Here is a 23,559-nt window from a genome sequence, read left to right as displayed (position 1 = left end):
TTTCTATCAAGTTCCAAAAGGTCTGAATTAGGAGGCCTTGATTACATTGGGCCTGTTTTAATTAAAGTTAGATCTTAAAGAAATGTGAAAGTACATAAAATAGTATGGGCAACAGTAAACAATGACTATATAGCTGCTGATTTCAGAATTCAACACAATGCATTTACATTTCTTTGACATTTACCAGACATCACAGATTTCTACCAGAACATCACATAAGTTTATTTCAGATGTAACAGCAATGTTAAAATCAACAAGTTTAAATCTTAACTGCACCAAGTAAACTTAGCTATTTAAGTATTTTTAAAGTTATTCCCTCCAAAAAACTGAGGGAGCTCTTCTTTTCCACCCCACATTCCACGGTTTCTCAATAGTTAGTTCTATTCTGGAGGACTCTCAATTGATAAGTAAACTGCTTTGGGGATATTTCAGAACTTTTTTCCCCAAATGAAAACTAATCTGGACGAATTACATATTGCATAGATTTCTCTGCAGATTTTCTTTAGAACCTAAATGTAATTACCATATAATTTTACCTATTTGCCCCACAGAAAAAAACTATCTTCCCTAAAAAATATGATGGATACATCTTGTGATCTTCTAGTTAATAGAATTATTTTACCTCAATGATAATTATCGTATTTCAAAATAACCTACTCAACATGGGACATTATTTCAGTCTTTACTGACTTCTAGGCACATGAAAGAGTGCCTAGCTTCTACCTCTTCTACATCCTCCTCTTCCATAAATGGATGGAATTATTTCATGTAAGTCTGATGTAGGACAATTCACCTTTTACAAACACAATTTAGGTTAAAGTCAGTGACTAGTGTGGAGAAAGAAACACTAAAATGATAGGGAGCCTACACACTCAATTCAAAAGTTAATATTTTTTCCTCCATAAATAATATGTACTTAATTGTCATGAGGCAGCTATTCGGTTTTCATTAACCACATCTAGGGATACATTCATAGGACTGATTAGATAGTCCAGGTGAAATGGTTATAGAAATAGAGGCAGTGTCATCTCACAAAACTCATTTATATATCAAAATCTATTTTGACATCTGAAGTTTACAAAAAGACTGAATTCTTCAAACTAATCTTGCCTTCTGTAACTCAAGCACTCTTCTCTTGGCAAGAGCAAGCTGAAGCTTATCCATGAAGGTAAAGGTGCTCAATGCTAAACTTTTCTTCTAAGCTTAGATTTGGACTGCTTAAGAAACTGATACCCAAGAAACCAGCAAGGTCTTTCTACATTTTTACTATCTTAAGATTAGAACTCTATGAACTCACTCATCAACTATCTTCCTTTTCTATATTATTCTTGGCACTCAACTAAGACTGTTGAAGTCTATTGTACCTTGCATTTTCACATTCTCAAATAAGAACTTAAGATTATAAGATGTGCATAAACATTGTGTAAAATAATTTTGTCATTCAATGTATTTGAAGAGATGAAACTTTTATGCCAGAATTTACACAAGAAGATAAATGTTATGAATCAACCTTCTTTTTAAAGTCAAATGACAGAAAATTCAAGCTCTGTGCATCGTTTTAAGTCTAATGAAAACACTTCTTAGGCCACTGGTATTGGCAATGTAGAAAATTTTGAATATTGGAGATGGGATTATGGAGGAAAACCTGAAAATTTTAGAGGTCTTCTATCTTACAGAAAGTTACTGACCTGTCAAAGCCACTCCCTAAGTGCCAGAAAATGATCTGGCGTAAACCAGTCCTGTCAGTATAGGAGGTCACAGTGACATTCGCGTTATTAACACTTCTAGACTTCTACTTTTCCCAACAACAGAAGCAATGTGTTTAATAATTCCCCCTCCCCCAAATCCTTAAACTCAGTATCACAGGCACAGAATGTAAGCAAATCTGGGATGTTCTCCAACAGATAAGCAATAGCACAGCTATCTTATTCTCAAAAATACTGTCTAGATATTCTTTCCTCTAAAATCAAATGCTCAGTGGCCACACTTCTAACAGTCTGCGTTAGCTGACATTAAATGCATTTATTGTGCCACAAATCCATCTAAGCTTCTGTTTAGGTATTTTTTTGTATGTCCAGGAGACAATACCTACTTCAGGTTTATTTAAGGGCACTGACCTATAAAGGACATCAACTCCATATTTAAGGTCTGACCAACTACTGTGGGTTTACTGAAGAAAAACAACAGGAGAAAAAAAGCAGATCACAACAAACCTCTTTAGGTCAGTTAAAGGCTGTATCTCTAGCTGGGATATTAAAAAAAAAAAAATAATCTCACCAGCCCATATGCTAAAAGATAATGCCACTAGTTAACAATCAACAGCAGGAAAAACAAACCTGCTAACCAACAGCCCACTCATTAGCAAAAAGCAGTTTAACTCACATACTGAGACCAAAGTCTAATACTACCAATTCAAACTGTCCCACCCACCTTCAGCCACCAGCAAGGAAGGAAGGAATATTGCTTAACAGAACAAAATAAGCTTAGTATTTCTTACAAGGATAACAATGGCCCAACTCCTGAGATAATACTCAGAAGGACAAAAGGTGGATTGAAGGCAATGTATAGGGATTAGTATCCCACAAAATCTTTTAAAAACCCAAAGTACCACAAACACACTAAACTTGTCTAAGAGTTAGAGAACAAGATGTTGCTGCTGCTCCTTTTTGTCCTTTGAAATATACAATATTTTGTAGGCTCTGCCTTTCAATGTGAAAGCAGGACATTAAAAAAAAAAAATGGAAACTGACACTCAAGATTTTTGGGACCATATATACCTTAACTGTGAAACTAAACCGATCTATACCTTCTCCTTCCTACAATCAAACCACCTCACAAAAATAAAAAAACTAAAACAATCCAAACATGATTAATAAGTCCTTAAAAGTTTAACACTTTTAGAGGAAAGGGAAGCAAGTTTTGAAAGGAGGAAAAGTAAGAACAAGAAAGGGGGAAAGTTTTAAAAGAAAGGGGGGAGGGGAATCAATGGGCCTCTCTTTTATTTGGCGACAAGCAAGTGCAAGAAAGTTCATCTGTAGTTTGTTCAGTTGTCTGTCTTTTGCACATCTGCGTTCTGGCCAGAAGGGACTTTGAGGTTTTTCTGCAGCACATGAGCATCGGCGGGCTCTATCCTCTTATAGTAGTTCTTCTTTGTCTCAATAATCTCAAAGCCAAACTTTCTGTAGAAGTCAATTGCAGACTCATTGCTGATCTGGACATGCCTGAGATGTAAAAGGGTATCAAAAAAAAAAGAAATGAAGATTTCATCAGCTTTTATGTATCCTCCACAGATAGCTTCAAATTGGTTGAAAACAAGAATAATCTTAATATCTGTATTATAAAAGAATCCACACTGGAAGCTATATCCAATATCCTATGATAAACCATAATGGAAAAGAATATTTTTAAAAAAGCATGTAAGTGTATAACTGAGTCACTTTGATGTCAGCAGAGACTGGCACAATATTACTGTAAACCAACTATGCTTCACTGAAAAAACAAGAACCCAAAGTTGCTATCTTCACCTTACTCTTAAGATTCAAGTATAAATCAGCTAAGTACCCTCTGATTTTGATTATTAAATTCTACTACTAAAGAGCGTGTCACTGAAAGCCCTGAACAAAACTCAGAATGACATGATAAAAGTAATATTAATGTTATTCATTTCTTAAATTCTGAAGACTTAATCTTGGCTTCACATCTGTGACTTTGGAACTCCCACCCGAAAGTAATAAAGCAAAGTAAGAATGTTTTGTCGAAGGTTCCTTAACTATTATTAAAACAAAACAAACTTCATAACTATTATTAATACTTCCATGGTATTTCCAAAAGACAATAAGTGACCAGATTTAAATTTTTCTAGTAAAGATTTCTATTGCCAATTTATTAAATTCTTTAGATACGATCATTAAATATGACTTTACTTACAGATAGATGTTGTCAAAAGTGCCATCTTTTTCACAGATGTTTAAGACATGATTTAACATTTTAGTTCCTATTAACGAGACAAACAACAAATAAGTAATCTCATAAAAATCAATTTTTAAATTAAACATCTTTTTGAGTCCTAAAGGAATTTGAGGTAAATATCAGGCAGCCTGATTTTCCAAAATTTTGTTCTCCCTATACTACCTACAATGTTTAAAACTTCTGGCAGAAAAGCAATCTTACACCCTTCCAGTAAGAAGGAAAACAGAAAAAGGAAAAGGGGTATTAGTAACAAATCTATACAGGGCTTGCAACTGAATTATGTTAATAAGCGTCTTTGAAGAAAAAAACAAAAACCACAAATAATTTTTACCAATTCCTAGCCTTCGGTATGGTGCCAGACATCCTAGTGTCATGATGTAAAGTCTCTTCTGATTCTGCGAATGATCCACCCTACAGCACACGGCACCCACTGCGATATCATTGAAATAGGCTGCCACAGAAAACAAAGACACAAGGTTTAGCAGACACAGACACATTTTATTGAATCTTCCCTTCCCTTAGACAGTTAAATTGCTGCTATCAGAATTAATTAAATTTTTATCAGATACTCTTAAGTATCAATACCCTCAAAAATATCCTAAACCTTAAGAATTTAAGACCCCTTTTGAGTAAAGCTAAATATGTGAAAACACGGACACAGCCTAAATAAGAAAAAATATTTAGCATTTCCTTCTAAAATTAAAGTATCTATCTTGATTCTTCTCAGAACCTGGACTGCCCCCACTTCCTCACCTGTAAAACAATGAGATTAAATTAGTTATCTCTTTTTTTTTTGCCCTATTTAAAACCGAGGTGTCAAGAACATGAATAAACAAATGAAAGGAAGAAAAAGAATATCCTACCAAGTTTTGCTAGTTCGCCAACCTCCAGCACATCCTTGTAAAACTTGTCATTGTAGCTGACTGGAAAGATGACCTGGTTTAATCTCTTCAGCTGTTTAATATTGTGTGGTGTCACATCTCCCAGCTCGATCCGGCTACTGGAACAAACCAAAATGTACTCAATAAAATATAATAAGCTTCATTTATTATGATGGACATAAAATTAAATTAAATTAAAAGGGTACCAAGTCTTTTTTACATGACTGACAAATTCGGCCCTTTCATAGCAACCTTATAGTCCTATGAACATCACCATTTATAAGTAGCTTTTGCCTGTCATTCCGTCCAGATTCCAACTCCTAGCTTTCATACAATTGTGTATACATTTAGAGACAAATACAATAAACAACAATTACTAAGAAGGCCAGAATAATAATCGACATAAAGGTCAACATTTTCAGAGAAATTTAAAGATACCTATGACTTATCAAAAAGATTTATGATACCTAATTGGCAAAGGTGTAGCAAGATTTTTATACTCTGCTGGCAGAGATGCAAATAGACACAGTATCTCTGGAAGACAATCTAGCACTATGCACTGAGAAGCATAAAAAGTATACCTCCTTAGTCAAAGCAACCCCACTGCAGGAATTTATTCTAAGAAAATAATCAAAACATGCAAAAATCATGTATATTCTATTCACTTGACACAGAAACCACACATGGGGTGGTAATCAAATGCAGATTACAGGAACCACCCACTCCCACCACACACACACATCTTCAGAAGCAGAATATCTGGAAATGGAACATGGGAATCTACATTTTGAAAACAAAACCAACCAAACAAAACAAACCCTAGCTTGAAGACTACTTATCAAAAACACAAAACACACAAACACAAAAAAACCTACTCTTCAAAAACAGCAGCATTGCTAAGAAACTATACTTAACCAAAACAATTTGGTTCCATGGGAAAAGACTAAAAAAGTTTTGGGATTCACAGTGATAAAGTTGTTTTGCCTATAGTGAAAGTGAAAGTCACTCACTCTTGTCCAACTCTGGGCAACCCCATGGACTATACAGTCCATGGAATTCTCCAGGCCAGATTATTGGGGTGGGTAGCCATTCCCTTCTCCAGGGGATCTTCCCAACCCAGGGATAGAACCCAGGTCTCCCATATTGCAGGCGGATTCTTTACCAGCTGAGCCACAAGGGAAGCCCAAGAATACTGGAGTGGGTAGACTATCTCTTCTCCAGTGGATCTTCCCGAGCCAGGAATTGAACTGGGGTCTGGTCTCCTGCAGTGCAGGCGGATTCTTTACCAACTGAACTATTAGGGAAGCCCAACCTGTCAACAAACAAAATTTTTAGGAGCTCAAGTCTATCTCACCACCACAAGCTAAACGTTGATCAACAGTGACAAGACAAACCTAAAATCTTAATAGTAGGTGGTAAAAAGATTTACAGAAAACAATGTCAAATCAAACATTGAATTCAAAAATAAACAAATGAATTAAAAAATAAACAAAACAATCTGGGGTCAACCAAATTAGAAAATTATGGAGGTCCTACTGCTAGGTGCTAGTTCCAGACCACAATGGCATTAGTCAATAGCAGGAAAATGCAAACAATGCACCCTAATTAATCATTTACATCATATGCACAGAGGTTTTGAAAACTCTCTGTTGGAGAAATGACTAAATAAAAAGGTTAATCATCACACTTTTATAATGACTTAAAAAAAGAAAAAAAAAAATCTGAGTGTCCACCATTAGAGGACTGGTTAATTAAATAAAGCATGATACATTTATACTACTAGCACAGAAAAATATTGATATATTGTTTTCTGGGGGGGAACATGTGTGTGTGTATCTTTTCCCAACTTTTGCTAACATACAGAAAAATGTGGTGAGAATTGTAGATAATTTTGATAACAATATTCTCTGAAATATTATAACAACAACAAAAACCTGATTACAGACCATTATGCTCATTTGGAACATTAGTTTTTCTAACTCAATTATTTCATTTTTATAGTACTGATTTTTATTGTTCCCTAATGACTGACCACACTTGTATATCTGGCCATGTCTTAAAATGTAGGCACACTGAATTTCTTAGCAACCACACAAATTTTAAGATGCAAGACATTCCGGTAAAAAACATAGTCTACTCTTTTATAAAGAAGGATTCCTTTCATTTAGTTAATTTTATCCATCAACTTTTTATTTTGGTGAGAACATTTAAGTTCTACTATTAAAATTACACTATAGTGTTATCAACTATATTTTAGATTCTCTGACGTTATTCACCTTATAGCTCCAAGTTTCTACCCTTTCACCAACCTGGCAACCACTTTCCTACTGTTTCTATGAGCATGACACTTTTCTTTTTTAAAGAGTCCACGTACAAGTGACACTATCCAGTATTTGTTTTTCTTTATCTGGCTTATTTCACTTAACCAAATACTACTCTTCAGTATTATACTACAAACTGGGTATAGTAATTTATTTTAAATATGAGACAGGTTATATTGATTATATTTAGAACACACTAAAAATCACTCCAGGGAAATTTCCTGGTGGCCCAGTGGTTAAGACCCCACAGTTTCATTGCAGGGGGCACAGGTCTGATCCCTGGCTGGGGAACTAACATCTTGCATGCTGTGCAGAACAGCAAAAAGAAAAAAAAGAAAAAGAAAAAAAAAACTCCATTGCTCTTTAAAGCCGGTCTCTGTATTTTAAGTGATTGAAAATTTACATTATGAACTCTAACAGTAAACAACAATAAAGGAAAACGTCAAAATCCAGGAAGTGAAGCTTCTAGATAATAACTTTAAAGAACTTGAGTTTTTAAGAGTTTAAGAATAATTTATAGGTAATTACCATGCAGATGGTGACTGCAGCCATGAATTTAAAAGACACTTGCTCCTTGGAAGAAAAACTATGACAAACTTAGAGGCTGTATTAAAAAGCAGGGACATTATTTTACCAACAAAGGTCCATATAGTCAAAGATATGGTTTTTCCAGTAGTCACAAATGGATGTGAGAGTTGGACTATAAAGAGAGCTAAGCGCCAAAGAATTGATGCTTTTGAAACGTGGGGTTGGAGAAGACTCTTATGAGTCTCTTGGACAGCAAGATCAAACCAATCAATCCTAAAGGAAATCAGTCCTGAAAATTCACTGAAGAGACTGATGCTAAAGCTCCAATACTTTGGCCACCTGATGGGAAGAACTGACTCATTAAAATAGACCCTGATGCTGCGAAAGATTGAAGACAGGCGGAGAAGGGGACAACAGAGGATGAGATGGTTGGATGGCATCACTGACTCGATGGACAGGAGTTTGAGCAAGCTCCAGGAGATGGTGACAGACAGGGAAGCCTGGTGTGCCGCAGTCCGTGGAGTTGCAAAGGGCTGGATACGACTGAGCGACTGAACTGAACTGAACCATGCTTCAAGATAATAAATAAATTTTTAAAAAGATAATAAGCAGGTACTGTGTGATTTCAAACAGAAGAAAAAGGTGGCAGTGGTGCGGTGTGTTAGACTGAAACTATAAAAAAAGGTAACTACTAAAAGTTTCCATCAGGGTGGGCAGTCATGACTGAACACAGAACTTTCCTTAGTGGTCCAGTGGTGAAGAATCTACCTGCCAATGCAGGGGGCACAGGTTCAATCCCTGGTCCCAGAAGATTCCACATGCCCTGGGGCAACTAAGCCTGGTGCCACAGCTCTGAGCCCGTGTGCCATGAAGCCCATGCTCTCCAACAAGAGAAGCCACTGCACTGCAACTAGAGACAAGCCCTGGCTCAGCACAACTAGAAAAAGCCCCTATGCAGCAACGAAGAACCAGTGCAGTAAACAAATAAATCTTTAAAGACTAAATATAGAATACAATACTGAATCATTAGGGAATACACAGTTTAATCTTTCCCTGCCTAATTTAAATCCAGCACCACAGAAATGTTAGGTGTATATAATCTTCCAATATTCTTCTCTGCACATACACAGTAACAAACGTTTAAGAAAGAAAGACATTAACCAAGTTTGATTTTTTAAATTGAAATATAGTTGATTTACCATGTTGTGCCAATATCTGCTGTACAATAAAGTGATTCACATAGATATATTCTTTTTTAAATATTCTTTTCCATTATGTTTCTCCGAGGAGATAGGATATAGTTACATGTGCTATACAGTAGGATTCTGTTGTTTATAATCAATGTTTATCATTACCAGACTGTCAGCATATTGGAGAAACAGAAACTCAAAATGTCTATTAAATGTAATTTTGTCAGCAAAATTCACCTTCAAATACAATTTAACTCTCTTGAACATGATATTCTGATTGAAATGGAACACTTTTGTAATCCTGATCACTTAGTTCCAAATTATTCCAAGATGTGGATATTCTAAATATATCAGAGTAGTATCAACTTATAAATTAAGTACAGAATGTGTAGTATTAAAGGCATAAACAGACAGCTACATAGAAATGTCAAGTATTTAGAACACCATTTGGTTGACTGTAAACAACCAAAAAGCTTTTAAAAGTCTGAAAGAATTTGATTCAAAAATTAATAGCTTTAAAAAATTTTAATTGAAGAAAATTATTAGAGCTTTTAAGAATTCCATCTGTGAACCTAAAATTTTCTACAGTTCTTAAGAACATAGTAAGTTACCTATTAAAGCATAAATCAATTCTATTTCAGTATGTATTTCAGTATCTATGTGCTAACACCTGGAATGCAAAGGAGTTTACATCTAGTAGAAAATACAGGTGTATATAATACAGTGTGATCGTAAGAGCAAACATATCAGTTCAGTTTAGTTTGGTTGCATCTGAATCTTTGCCAGTCTACGGACAGCAGTATGCCAGGCTTCCCTGTCCATCACCAACTCCTAGAGCTTGCTCAAACTCATGTCCACTGATTTGGTGATACCATCCAATCATCTTATCCTCTATCGTCCCCTTCTCCCCCTGCCTTCAATCTTTCCCAGCATCAGGGTCTTTTCTAATGAGTCAGTTTTTCCCATTAGGTGCATATGTATATAAAATGTAAAAATATTAGAATGGAAGTGATCCTGGGAAAGGTAATGGAGGATGACCAGGAGTTTGTTTTGTGGGAGGGCAAGAATTGCAAAATACATCCATGTATAAGGGCAAAGGAGAAGCCCCAGCAAGACAGTAGAAGGGGGGAAATCGCATTTACAATCAAATCATACCCGCCAGAGATGCTCAGAGGACTCAAACAAAACCTTGTGTATGTGTACCAGGAGACTCCAGAGACTGAGCCAGACCTGCCTTTGAGGGTCTGAGTGTCTCCTGTGGAGGTAGGAGTCAGCAGTGGCCTGCTGCAGTGTCAGGGACACTGAGTGTGGCAGCGCAAGCAGGTCACCATTCTCTTCATTACCTCCACCATAGTTTGGCCTCAGGTCAAACAACAAGGAGGGAATACAACCCCGCCCAACAACAGAAAATTGGACTGAAGATTTACTGGGAATGGCCCCACCCATTAGAACAAGACCCAGTTACCTTCGCCCATCAGGAAGCCTCTATAAGCCTCTTATCTTTATCCATCAGAGGGCAGACTGAAAACCAAAATCACAGAAAACTAACCAATCTGATCGCATGGACCACAGCTTTGTCTAACTCAGTAAGACTATAAGCCATGCCATGTAGGGCCACCCAAGACAGAGGTGTCATGGTGGAGAGTTCTGACAAAACGTGGTCCACTGGAGAAGGGAATGGCAAACCATTTCAGTATTCTTGCCTTGAGAACCCCATGACAGTATGAAAAGGCAAAAAGATAGGACACTGAAAGATGAACACCCCAGGTGGGTAGATGTCCAATATGCCACTGGAGATCAGTGGAGAAATAACTCCAGAAAGAACGAAGAGACGGAGCCAAAGCAAAAACACCCCCCAGCTGAGGATGTGACGGGTGATGGAAGTCAAGTCCAATGCTATAAAGAGCAATATTGAATAGGAACCTGAAATGTTAAGTCCATGAATCAAGGCAAATTGGAAGTGGTGAAACAGGAGATGGCAAGAGTGAACGACGACATTTTAGGAATCTGCGAAATAAAATGGACTGGAATGGGTGAATTTAACTCAGATGACCATTATATCTACTACTGTGGGCAAGAATCCCTTAGAAGAAATGGAGTAGCCATCATAGTCAACAAAAGAGTCTCAATAGCCGTACTTGGATGCAGTCTCAAAAACGACAGAATAATCTCTGTTCATTTCCAAGGCAAACCATTTAATATCACAGTAATCCAAGCCTATGACCCAACCAGTAATGCTGAAGAAGCTGAAATTGAACGGTTCTGTGAAGACCTACAAGACCTTCTAGAACTAACATCCAAAAAAGATGTCCTTTTCATTATAGAGAACTGGAATGCAAAAATAGGGAGTCAAGAAACACCTGGAGTAACGGGCAAATTTGGCCTTGGAGTACAGAATGAAGCAGGGCAAAGGCGAACAGAGTTTTGCCAAGAGAATGCACTGTCATAGCAAACACCCTCTTCCAACAACACAAGAGAAGACTCTACACATGGACCTCACCAGACGATCAATACTGAAATCAGACTGATTATATTCTTTGCAGCGAAAGATGGTGAAGCTCTAGACAGTCAGCAAAAGCAAGACTGGGAACTGACTGTGCCTCAGAGCATGAACTCCTTATTGCCAAATTCAGACTTAAATTGAAGAAGTAGGGAAAACCACTAGACCATTCAGGTATGACCTAAATCAAATCCCTTACCATTATACAGTGGAAGTGACAAACAGATTCAAGGGATTAGATCTGTTAGAGTGCCTGATGAACCATGGACGGAGCTTTGTGACACTGTATAGGAGGCAGGGATCAAGATCATCCCCAAGAAAAACAAATGCAGAAAGGTAAAATGGTTGTCTGAGGAATAGCTGTGAGAGAAGAGAAGTGAAAGGCAAAGAAGAAAAGGAAAGATATACCCATTTGAATGCAGAGTTCCAAAGAATAGCAAGGAGAGATAAGAAAGTCTTCCCCAGGGATCAATGCAAAGAAATAGAGGAAAACAACAGAATAGGAAACAATAGAATGGGAAAGACTAGAGATCTCTTCAAGAAAATTAGAGATACCAAGGGAACATTTCATGCAAAGATGGGAACAATAAAGGACAGAAATGGTATGGACCTAAAAGAAGCAAAGATATTAAGAAGACGTGGCAAGAATACACAGAACTATCCAGAAAAGATCTTCATGACCCAGAGAACCACAATGGTGTGATCACTCACCTAGAGCCAGACATCCTGGAATGCAAAGTCAAGTGGGCCTTAGGAAGCATCACTATGAAGAAAGCTAGTGGAGGTAATGGAATCCCAGTTGAGCTATTTCAAATCCTAAAAGATGATGCTGTGAAAGTGCTGCACTCAATATGCCAGCAAATTTGGGAAACTCAGCAGTGGCCACAGGACTGGAAAAGGTCAGTTTTCAGTCCAGTCCCAAAGAAAGGCAATGCCAAAGAATATTCAAACTACCACACAATTGCACTCATCTCACATGCTAGCAAAGTAATGCTCAAAATTCTCCAAGCCAGGCTTCAACAGTACATGAACTGTGAACTTCCAGATGTTCAAGCTGGATTTAGAATACGCAGAGGAACCAGAGATTAAATTGCCAACATCCATTGGATCGCAGAAACAGCAGGGGAGTTCCAGAAAAACATCTACTTCTGTTTTGTTGACTAGGCCAAAGCCTTTGACTGTGTGGATCACCACAAACTGTGGAAAATTCTGAAAGAGATGGGAATACCAGACCACCTGATCTGCCTCCTGAGAAATCTGTATGCAGGTCAAGAAGCAACAGTTAGAACCAGGCATGGAATAGACTGGTTCCAAATCAGGAAAGGAGTACATCAAAGCTGTATATTGTCACCCTGCTTATTGAAATTATATGCAGAGTACATGGGAAATGCTGGGCTGGATGAAGCACAAGCTGGAATCAAGATTGCCAGGAGAAATATCAATAAGCTCAGATATGCAGATAATACCACCCTTATGGCAAAAAGCGTAGAAGAACTAAAGAGCCTCTTGATGAAAGTGCAAGAGAGTGGAAAAGTTGCATTAAAACTCAACATTCAGAAAACTAAGATCACAGCAGCTGGGCCCTTCACTTCATGGAAAACAGATAGGGAAAAAAATGGAGACAATGAGAGACTTTATTTTTTTGGGCTCCAAAATCACTGCAGATGGTGACTGCAGTCATGAAATTAAAAGATGCTTACTCCTTAGAAGAAAAGCTATGACCAACTTAGATGGAATATTAAAAAGCAGAGACCTTACTTTGCCAAAATAGGTCTGTCTAGTCAAGGCTATGGTTTTTCCAGTAGTCATGTATGGATGTGAGAGCTGGACTATAAAGAAAGCTGAGCATCAAACAATTGATGCTTTTGAACTGTGGTTGTGAAGATACTCTTGAAAGTCCCTTAGACATTAAGGAGATCTAACCAATCCATCCTAAAGTCCTGAATATTCATTGGAAGGACTGATGCTGAAGCTCCAATACTTTGGCCACCTGGTGCAAAAAACTGACTCATTGGAAAAGACCCTGATGCTGGGAAAGATTGAAGGCGGGAGGAGAAAGGGATGACAGAGGATGAGATGACTGCATGGCATCACGGACTCGATGGACATGACTTTAAGCAAGCTCCGGGAGTTGGTGATGGACAGGGAAGCCTGGTGTGCTGCAGTCCACCGGGTCACAAAGAGTCAGACATGACTGAGTGACCGAACTGAAGAACTGCAATTTAAGGAGATGGTAGAACACCAACAAAGAGAAATCATGTACTCCCCAAACCACATGCAGTTTGCTATAGTAAAAGTATGTTTTTATGTAATAAACATGGAAGCTAGGGTTGAAAAGGAAGCAGAACCAATTTTATGAGGGCCTTGCACATCAAGTCGGTATTGCTCATGTTCTCTACCTACCTTTTCTTGGTGATTTCAATCCATATACAGTCCTATGAATTTAATGCTGCCAACCCAATTTCTGTCACTTCTTAGAAGTCACTCCCATATGCAAAAGCATCTCTAACAGACACTTCAAATCAAACATATCCAAAAATAAATATCTGATCTTACCCAGAAAATCTGCTTCGCCTGCAATTTGCCCTATCTCAGTTGGTGGCTTTTCCATCCTTGGCTGAAGGTTATTCTGTCATCCGCTTTGCTGCTGCTGCTAAGTCCCTGAGCCATAGGGAAGCCCAAAGTATGCATGCTTTTTCCATCCGGTTTCAGACTTGGACCTTTTGCCTGTGAGGCAAACCTGATAGCCACTGCTGCTGCTGCTGTTGCTGCTAAGTCAAGTCAGTCATGTCCGACTCTGCGACCCCACAGAGGCTCCGCCATCCCTGGGATTCTCCAGGCAAGAACAATGGAGTGGGTTGCCATTTCCTTCTCCAATGAATCAAAGTGAAAAGTGAAAATGAAGTTGCTCAGTCGAACTCAGTGTTCGACTCTTCGCGACCCCATGGACTGCAGCCTACCAGGCTCCTCCGTCCATAAGATTTTCCAGGCAAGAGTACTGGAGTGGGTTGCCACTGCCTTCTGCGGTCACCCCCTTTAAGTCAGTTTAAATGATACATCAGTAAGTCTTACCCTGACACAGCCTTCTCCCCCCTTACATATCTTTGATAGGTTTTCTTATCAATAAGGTTTACTGGCATCAAAGAAAGTTTGGAAGTCTTTCTTCTTGCTCTTCAGTTCTGTCAATGCTTGCTTCTATTTTCAACGTTTGGGACTGTTATGAGTTGGTGAATCAATCCTTTTATCATTTTGAAATGTCCACCTTTTTGATGTAATATTCCTCATCTTAAAGTTACTTCGTTTATCCCTATTGACAGACTGCCTTCTTCTAATCAATGTTGCATAGTGTATTTTCTATCACTCTTTACTTTGAACTTCTGTGTTCCTTAAAGTGTATCTTCTTGTGAACAGCATACGCCTAAATCTTGTTCCTTTAATCTGATAATCAGAGCATTCAGTCTGTTCAGATTTAACATAAGTATTGTTTTAGTCTATTCAAGTCTATCAGTTTGCAGTTTTCTAATCTATATCAACTATTAGTTGTTACCTTATGTTTCCAGGCTTTTTGAGGATAAATTTGCTTTCTTAGGAGGAAAAAAAAATTATTCCTTAGATTAAAAAAAAAAAGTTCACATAAAATTTTTTTTTAATTCTGTTTTTCCTTTGGTTACATCACACAGCTTACAGGATCTTAGTTACCCACCCAGAGATCGAACGTGGGCCCACAGGAGTGAAAGCACCAAGCCCTAAGCACTAGGCTGCCAAGGAATTCCCTATATAAAATTACCCTTAGGCATATGGTTCTGATTTTTGACAAATATGTACAGTCACCTAACTACCACTCAATTATCAAGAAACAGAATGATTCTATCACCCCAAAAGTCTCCCACATGACCTTTTGCAGTTTCACTCTACCACCACTCCCAAGAAGCCATTTATGTTTTGTTTCCCATAGTTTTGCCTTTCCAACAGTTATCATATAAACACACAATACACAGTTACTTGCATGGCTTCCTTCATTCAGGTAATGCCTTTGAGATTCACCATACTATTATTATCAACAATTCATTCTTACACGGATGTAGCATGAGTTTATATTTTTATTGGGTGTTTCTAGTTTTGGGAGATTATAAAGTTGCTACAATTTCTGTACAGATTCTTGTGTGAATATAAGTTTTTCTTTCTCCTAAATACGTAGGAGAGGGGGTGCTGGGTCATTAGCTAAGTATACAAGAGTTTCAGGTGTTCTGCATCCAAATTAGCATTTGGCACTATGAACTTTTAAAATTTATCCCTTTCTAATAGATTTGTAGTGACATTTCACTGTGGTTCTCATTTGCATATCCCTAAATAATGGTGAACATCTTTTCATGTACTTCTTTGCCACTCATGTATTTTCTGTGGTAAAAGAGATGTTGCAATCTATTACTCTTAAAAAACTGGGTTTGAAATATTGAGACTTAAGTTACTATGAATACATGTCCTTTGCAAGTTATGTGTGTTGCAGAAGATTTATCCCAGCTGTGGCTTTTTTCATTTTCTTAACAGTGTTTTTCACACAGCAGAAGTTATACATTTTGAAGAACTTCTGTGGATCATACTTTTCAGGGTCATATCTAACAAATCTTTGCCTGACCCAAGGTCGTTAAGATTTAGATTTTTGTTTTCTTCTAGAAGTTTTATTACATTTAGGTGTATGAACCCAATCCCTGTACATTGTTCTTGTTTTTCTCTTAAACAGCCTTCTTGAAGTATGATTTACATTGTATAAAATTCACCTACTTTAAGTGTACAATTCAAGGATTTTACTTTTTAATACAGAGTTGTGATCTTAACAATATTGAGTCTTTCTGCCCATGCACAGTGTGTATGTCTCCATTTACTGACCTTTTTTCACGCTTGTCAGCAATGTTCAGTAGTTTTCAATGTGCAGGTTTTTTGCATTTTTGGTCAGATTTGTCCCTAAATATTTCACTTTTTTGATGCTTCTGTAAACTTTCTTTTTAAATTCATTTTGGCCACACTGTGTCTTAGTTGTAGTGGGTGGAAACTATGACCTTCACTGCAGCATTCATGATCTAGTTCCCTAACCAGGGATCAAACCCAGGCCCCTTGTATTAGGAGCACAGAATCTTAGTCACTAAACCAACAGGGAATCCCAATGATATTTTGTTTTAATGTCAATTTTCAATAGTTTGTTGCTTCATATATGGAAGCACAATTTCCTGTTTTAAGGATGTGAAGTATCTTAAATACTCAATGTATAATAAAAAAGTCTAACAAAAAACTATTTAGAGTTGTCAAACCGTCCTCTCAATTTAGCTTTAGAGCACTCAAATCATACCCCTCAAATCTCTCGCGCACAGCTGAGATAAATCCCCTTACCTACTCCAAGGCAGCCACTAAATTCACCTTCTTTCTCAAGACTTACCGTTTCTGACATTTCATATAAAGTGATCTTTTGAACTAGACTTCTTTCATACAGCATATTTCTGAGGTTCAACTATATTCCAATTTGTCAGCAGCTGAATAGTATTTCATTATATGAATATATCACATTTTGTTTATCCATTTACCACTTGCTGGGATTTTAACTGTGTTTACTTCATGGCTATTATAAACAATGCTGCTATGAATACTGCATACAAATCTGTATGCAGACATATACTTCATCTTTTTTCTGGTAGATACCTAGAAGTGGGACTGCTGGGTCATATGGCAAATACGTTTTACTTTTTAAAGAAACTGCCTGTGGTAGGCAGAATGATGACACCCAGAGGCTGTCTAATCCCAGGAACCTTTAATATGTTATCTTATATGAAAAATGAACTTTGAAAAAAAAAAAAAAGAAAAATGAACTTTGCAGATGTAAGAACCTGAGACAGAAAAATTAACCAGGACTATCTGGTTGGGTCCTCTGTAATCATACAGATTCTTAGGAATCAGAGAAGATGTGACAACAGAGAAAAGAGATTTAAAGATGCCATGCTGCTGGCTTTGAAGATGAACCATAAACCAAGGCATAGAAGTAGTCTGCAGAAGTTGAAAAGGCAAGAAAACACTATCTTAGGCCTTTGGAAAAAACACAGATCTACTGTATCAGTTTCTTAGAACTGCACAGACTCAGTGGCTTAAAACAATAGAAATGTATTCTCTCAAAGTTCTGGAGGCCAGAAGTCCAAAATCAGAGTGTCAGAAGGGCCATGCTCTCTAGGCTCTGGAGCAGAATCTTTCCTCACCTTTGCCAGCTTCTGGTGGCCTCAGATGTTTCTAATGTCTGCCTCTATCTTTACATGATCTTCTGTGTGTATGTAGGCTCTCTTCTTATAAGGACATCAGGGCCCACCCTAAAGTATGACCTCATCTCAATTACATTTGTAAAGACCCTATTTCTAAATAAGGTCACAGTCTGAGGTCCAAGGTAGACAGGAGTCATTATACCTAACAACATCTTGATTTTAACACAGTGAAACCAATTTCAGACTTTTGATCTTAAGAACCAAGATGATACATCTGTGCTGTTTAAGTCACCAAGTTTGTAGTCATTTGCTATAGTGGTAAGGGAAAACTAATACCTTGTTAAACTTTCCTTAAGTGGCCACACCATTTATATTCCTATTAGTAGTGTATCAAGGTTCCAGTTTCTCCATATCCTCATCAATGTTTTTTTACTCCCTTTCTGTTTATAGCTATTCTACTGGTATGAAGTGATAATCTCATTGGATTTGCATTTCTCTAATCATGCTAAGCAATTTTTTTCCCCTTTGATTTGGTCATTAGCCACTGGTACATCTTCTTTGGTGAAGCATCTATTTAAATCTTTTGCCCATGATCTAGGACTTAAACCTACAGTTTTTACATTAGTTCATAAAAAAAGAATTTCCATTTTAAAATTATCTCACTGAGTTGTAAGGATTTACATATTCTGGATATAAGTCCTTTATCACATATATAATCTGCAACTATTTTCTCTCAATTCATGGCTTGTCTTTTCATTTTCTATGTACCACACTAATGTGAGTTGCTACTAATAGGGGATAGTGGGAATATAGGGAAAATGGGTCTGCACCACCTTCAGAAATATAAATCTAAAACCATAACCAAAACTATTCTAAGTAATATTTTTTTTCTTTTTAAAGGAGGAAGAACTGTCAGATTATAAAAGATGACGAGATACTTCAGCCAACTGGGACATGTGGACCTTTATGGATGCTGACTTGAACAAGCCTAATACAGACTGGGTGTCAGATCATAATATGGTATTAGGTATAACAGTATTGTAGTTACTTACTAATGACATTACTTCTGATACCAAAACTCAGTAGAAAGCACTCAATGTCTCAATTATTCTTTACTATTTTAAAGAACAAAAGGAGGCTAGAAGTTCATACTTTTAACAAACTACTAAAACTTCTCTATTTCCAGCTGTAGCAAGCTTTCTGTTTTTGTAGAAGGGAAGCTGAATGAGAGGTAGATGAGAATGAACCTTCCATTCTGGTAAAGACCTAATCTAAATTCAGCAATCTCTAGCCTGTCATGGTCTGTTTTTGGTGTAACTGGCTACATGGCCAGACGAGCCTCCCCACCCTGCCACATTGAAACTACAGTGTCCCTCTGTTCCAAGACCTTCTGCTGCCCCGTGAGGAACCAGATCCAAGGAGGCTCAAGTTCCTTATATATAATGACACAGTACAGTTGGCCTTCTTTATAATACTGTCAAGTATTTTAAAGGTAAGAATAATCATTAAAAATATTTATATAACCATTCAAATGCTACCTAATGTGACTGGATGAAATGTTGTTAAGTAGATAGAATGCACCTGAACTTTTTACTTTATTCTAACTCCTAAAGAAAGAATTCTCTTTTGTAAGACATCACTTTGAGAGTTGTTTCCTGGAATATCAATAATGTATAATGCAGATCTTCTATTTATGGGAACAGATCACATTACCAAGAATGTCTATACTGGGAAGAAAATCTAAAAACTACCAAAAGTGAAATAAAGTGAAAAATGTTAGTCGCTCAGTCATGTCTGACTCCTTGTGACTCCATGGGTTGTCCATGGAATTGTGACTCCTCTATCCATGGAATTCTCCAGGCAAGAAAACTGGAGCGAGTTGCCATTTCCTCCTCCAGGAGATCTATCCAACCCAGGGAATGAACCCACATCTCTTGAGTCTCCTGCACCGGCACCTGAATTTCAGAAGTAAAAGAACAGGAGCCCACAAAAATACCTGAAAAACAATCTTCAAGAGAGTTTAGGGATTAATCTGGAGAAGCAGTGTATGTGACATAATTAGTATTGAGGAACTGTGACTCAAACTCAAATTGGCCTAATTCTGAAAGCTGGGTTTTTTAATCACTACACTAACTACTTACTTTAGATAAAATTTCAATATAATTTTGACAACATAAACTACTTTTAATGGATCAGTTTAAGACCTCTGCTCTGTAAATAAGCCCAAATTCCTAGCCTAAGAGGTAAATCAGCCACATGGCCTCATCTGTTTGAGTCAACAATTTTTTGTTTTTCCTAATTAAGTTGGCTGCTAATTTTTAAACCAGGAGATTTTCTACATAAACCTTACATTTCTTGTTTAACACAATTACCTTATATGCTTGATGCCAGGTCCTGGGTTCCTGCTGGCACTAGAGTTCACAACCCTAACTAAAAACCTGAAGACAGCAGTTATTAAAGAAACTATTAGCTCAGTAAATTCACATGATATGTCATTTTTTGTTTTTCAAATCCATAACAAACTCTTAAGACATCTCCATACCAAAATCTTGAGACTAAGGAAGGATCTAAAGGGGTGGGGGCAGACTGATACTGCACAAGCACCCACAGAAATGTGAACCAAATCCTTAGATCTGGAAAACACAGCTACTTGCCTCCTACTTTATAGAGCAGCAACACAAGATTTGCCTGTTACTCAGACAAATCTCATATAATTGTTGCACTTAGAATACAGTAGTAGGAAATCTTTACTCTTAGCTATGCTTTACTCTTTACTTTAGTGCTATGATAAAATGAAACAATCTGTGTAAAACATTTAGTAGCAACATCAGATAATCAGCACTTTAAATATTTCTAGCTTTTTAAAGGTAATGTCAATTATGGCCATAATTATAAAACAAAATTTAGGGGCAATATTCTGAAAGGCCACAAGATGGAGGCATGACTACACAGAAGTGGGTCTTTTTGTACAAAGTCTGACCGCTAAAGTTACATAGCAACAAGAGAAAATGATGTACAGAGAAAGCTTAAAGCCTTTATACTTTAGATGAGTTTTAAGTGCACCTTGGCACAAAATTTTAACTGGTCACCTCGTATGAAGAAGGGTTTGATTTGGAAGGGACCTCAGAAGCCAGTGACACTAATCCCCTTCATTTTATAGATGACAGAACTGAAGCCTAACAGATATGCCTGCAGCCAATTATCAATAAAGCCAGAATCAGGCCTATGTCTACAAGGTTAGCTACACTGTACGACTTTCCTCAAAGAAGTCATCTTTACTTCTCAAGGTTAAAAATACTTATCTAAGGTGTACTGATAAAGCAGCTTTGCATAAAATTTAAGTTTTCTAACAAGGATCAAAGTATGCCCATGGTCCTTTGATAAAAAATTTAAGGGGTTTAAAGGATAATTTTTTCTTAGCTAGCAGTAATCTGGTTCTAAACTCTTGCCTTCAAGTAAATTACATGGAAGAGTGATTCCTCTAAAGTATAAATTCCTTGAACCTAAAAGTAAGCCCACTCAGCATTTATCAAAGCACACAGCTTAAATACTGTTCTTGAGGCCTTAACCTGTCATCCTGCTGAGATTTCTACCTCATTTGAACTATATCACAGTTGTACTCTTCCAAGGCACATAACCTCTGCACTGCTATAAGCATTTGTTTTTGAACCTAACCTCTACAAAACTTAGGGCAGAATCTCAACTACTTCACAGAATTGCTAATTTAATTTTAGTATATCTAAGAATCTCTAGGACCTTAGTAAAACTCATGAACTCTCTTTCATCTCATGTAGATTTTAGAGCAGTTTCTCAATTTTGGCCCTACTGATATTTAGGGCTCAATAATTCTGTTGTGAGGGGCTTCACAGAGCGCTGTGGGATGTTTAGCAGCATTGCTAGCCCTACCCACTAGATGCCAGTAACCATGCCCCCTACTGAGATTACTTATAATTGTCTCCAGACATTATCAGGTGTCCGGAGTGGGATGGGAGTGTGCCCCTGGTTGAGAGTCACTGCTCTAGAGGTTTAGCAGTATCAAAACAGCAGTGGTGGGTGAATCAGTTCTCCAAGCTGTGTGACTGCAAATATTAGATGTGTAAAAATCTCAGTAATTATTTGGTTGCATACTAGAAGCACTAGACACACACAGGGACATAATATATTTAAAGTTATAATGTAAAAAGAATAAGATTATTCCTTGAAAAAAATTTTCCATGGTTATCTGTATGTTCAACCTAAATACTGATGTTTTGGACTTCCCTAGTGGTACACTGTGTAAGAATCTGCCTGCCAACGCAGGGAGCATGAATTCAATCCCTGGTCCAGGAATATTTCGCATGCTGCAGAGCAACACAGCCAAAACTACTGAGCCTGCGTGCTGACAACTACTGAAGCTCACATGCCTAGAGCCTGTGGCCCACAAGAGAAGCCACCATGTTGAGAAGCCCCTACACTGCAATGAAGAGTAGGCCCACTTGCCACGACTAGAAAAAACCCTCATGCAGCAACAAAGACCCAGCACAACCAGAAATACAGGAATCAAGAAGAACTGACTCATTGGAAAAGACCCTGATGCTGGGAATGACTGAAGGCAGGAGGAGAAGGGGACGACACGAGGATGAGATGGTTGGATGGCATCACTGACTCAATGGACATGACTTTGAGTAAGCTCTGGGAGTTGGTGATGGACAGGGAAGACTGGCGGGCTGCAGTCCATGGGGTTGCAAAGAGTCAGGCACAACTGAGCGAGTGAGCTGAACAGGAATTACAAATTCAACACATCAAAAACTGAACTCATCATTCTCCATAGGAAATCTGTTCTCTATGCATAGACTCATCACTCATACAATACAGAAACCTAGCTTTAACTGTACTGTAATGTCCCATTTTAATCCTTACTGATTCTGCCTCCCAACTATCTTCATAACCTGTTCCTATACCCTTTCTCTTGGTAGTATGGTTCGGGCCATCATTTTAACCCATATCTTAATAGCCTAATAAGGGGGAAAAACTCTACAGCTGAGACAAAGCATCTCAATGCAGTCAGAATAATCCTATAAAACACAAATTTGACCATTTTACTTATCTACGTAAAATCATTCCAAAAAGCTGCACATAACCTACCAAACAAAAATTCAAATTAGCCCTTCATCACCTACCTGTGCCACTGGCCTAGCCTTGTCTCTGCCACCTCCCATTTTTTTTTGGCTATACACAACTACTCAAAAACCTCAGAACCCATTTGCTTTCTTTCTTGGCTCACCTCTGTGTCTGTTTCATACTATATTTATGGTTACATTAATAGACCATGGACACTATTTTAGATGAGGTTTATTGCCTGGCCTGTTGCCTTAACAGTGCCTCCACTGTAAAAGGTAATAGTGGCAAGGGAGAGAGATGGGAGAACAGGTCCCAAAAAGCAGACACAAGAGAAAAATGAAGAGAGCAGCTTAAAAGAGAACCATTCAAATATGATTCCAAAGTTTTGTTTCTTGGTATCACAGAAAGTTAGAATTGACAGAGACCAGAAATGGCAAACATATGACACATGTGCCATTAATAATCAATGATATCACTCCCTCCTCCACAGTCTGAGACCTCATAAAGCTTCCAACAGATTAAACATAATAATACTGATAAGATACTATCAACAGATTAGAACTGGCACAAGAATCTCTGGCCTTTCCTATTCAGGTTCAAGCTGTTCTCTTTAAAGAAAGAAATGAGAGAATTTCCTAGCAGTCCAGTGGTTAGGTACTGGGTTCAATCCCTGGTTGGGGAACTAAAGATTACACAAACTGCTAAAGAGACAAAGAAATGAAGGCCCAGAAGTTAAGAATCTTATTAGTTAGTGACTAACTAACTAACTAGTTAGTGCTAACAATTATTGGTGGCACACAGAACTATGACATGTGGTTGCTTTTAGTTCAA

The 23,559-nt window shown here is 37.6% G+C and overlaps 1 protein-coding gene across 2 annotated transcripts in view; it reads right to left on the bottom strand.

The window, feature by feature from the left end:
* Positions 1 to 201: 201 nt before the first annotated feature.
* Positions 202 to 23,559, bottom strand: part of NAA50 (N-alpha-acetyltransferase 50, NatE catalytic subunit) — a 29,163-nt gene continuing 5,805 nt past the window's right edge. Inside the window, exons 2-5 of one of the 2 annotated variants that reach the window (XM_043873684.1) lie at positions 4,833 to 4,966; positions 4,301 to 4,420; positions 3,928 to 3,994; positions 202 to 3,221 (exon numbers count right to left, since the gene is read on the bottom strand). In XM_043873684.1, the coding sequence (XP_043729619.1) occupies positions 3,044 to 3,221; positions 3,928 to 3,994; positions 4,301 to 4,420; positions 4,833 to 4,966 (499 nt within the window). In that variant the 3' untranslated portion in view covers positions 202 to 3,043. Of the gene's footprint in view, positions 3,222 to 3,927; positions 3,995 to 4,300; positions 4,421 to 4,832; positions 4,970 to 23,559 lie in introns of both variants that reach the window. The other variant, XM_043873683.1, reaches the window with a different exon arrangement.

Source organism: Cervus elaphus, chromosome 19, assembly GCF_910594005.1.
Source record: "Cervus elaphus chromosome 19, mCerEla1.1, whole genome shotgun sequence".
NCBI classification, from domain to species: Eukaryota; Metazoa; Chordata; class Mammalia; order Artiodactyla; family Cervidae; genus Cervus; species Cervus elaphus.
Note: the sequence above shows the minus strand (reverse complement) of the source record. Positions and strands in the feature narration are given on the sequence as shown.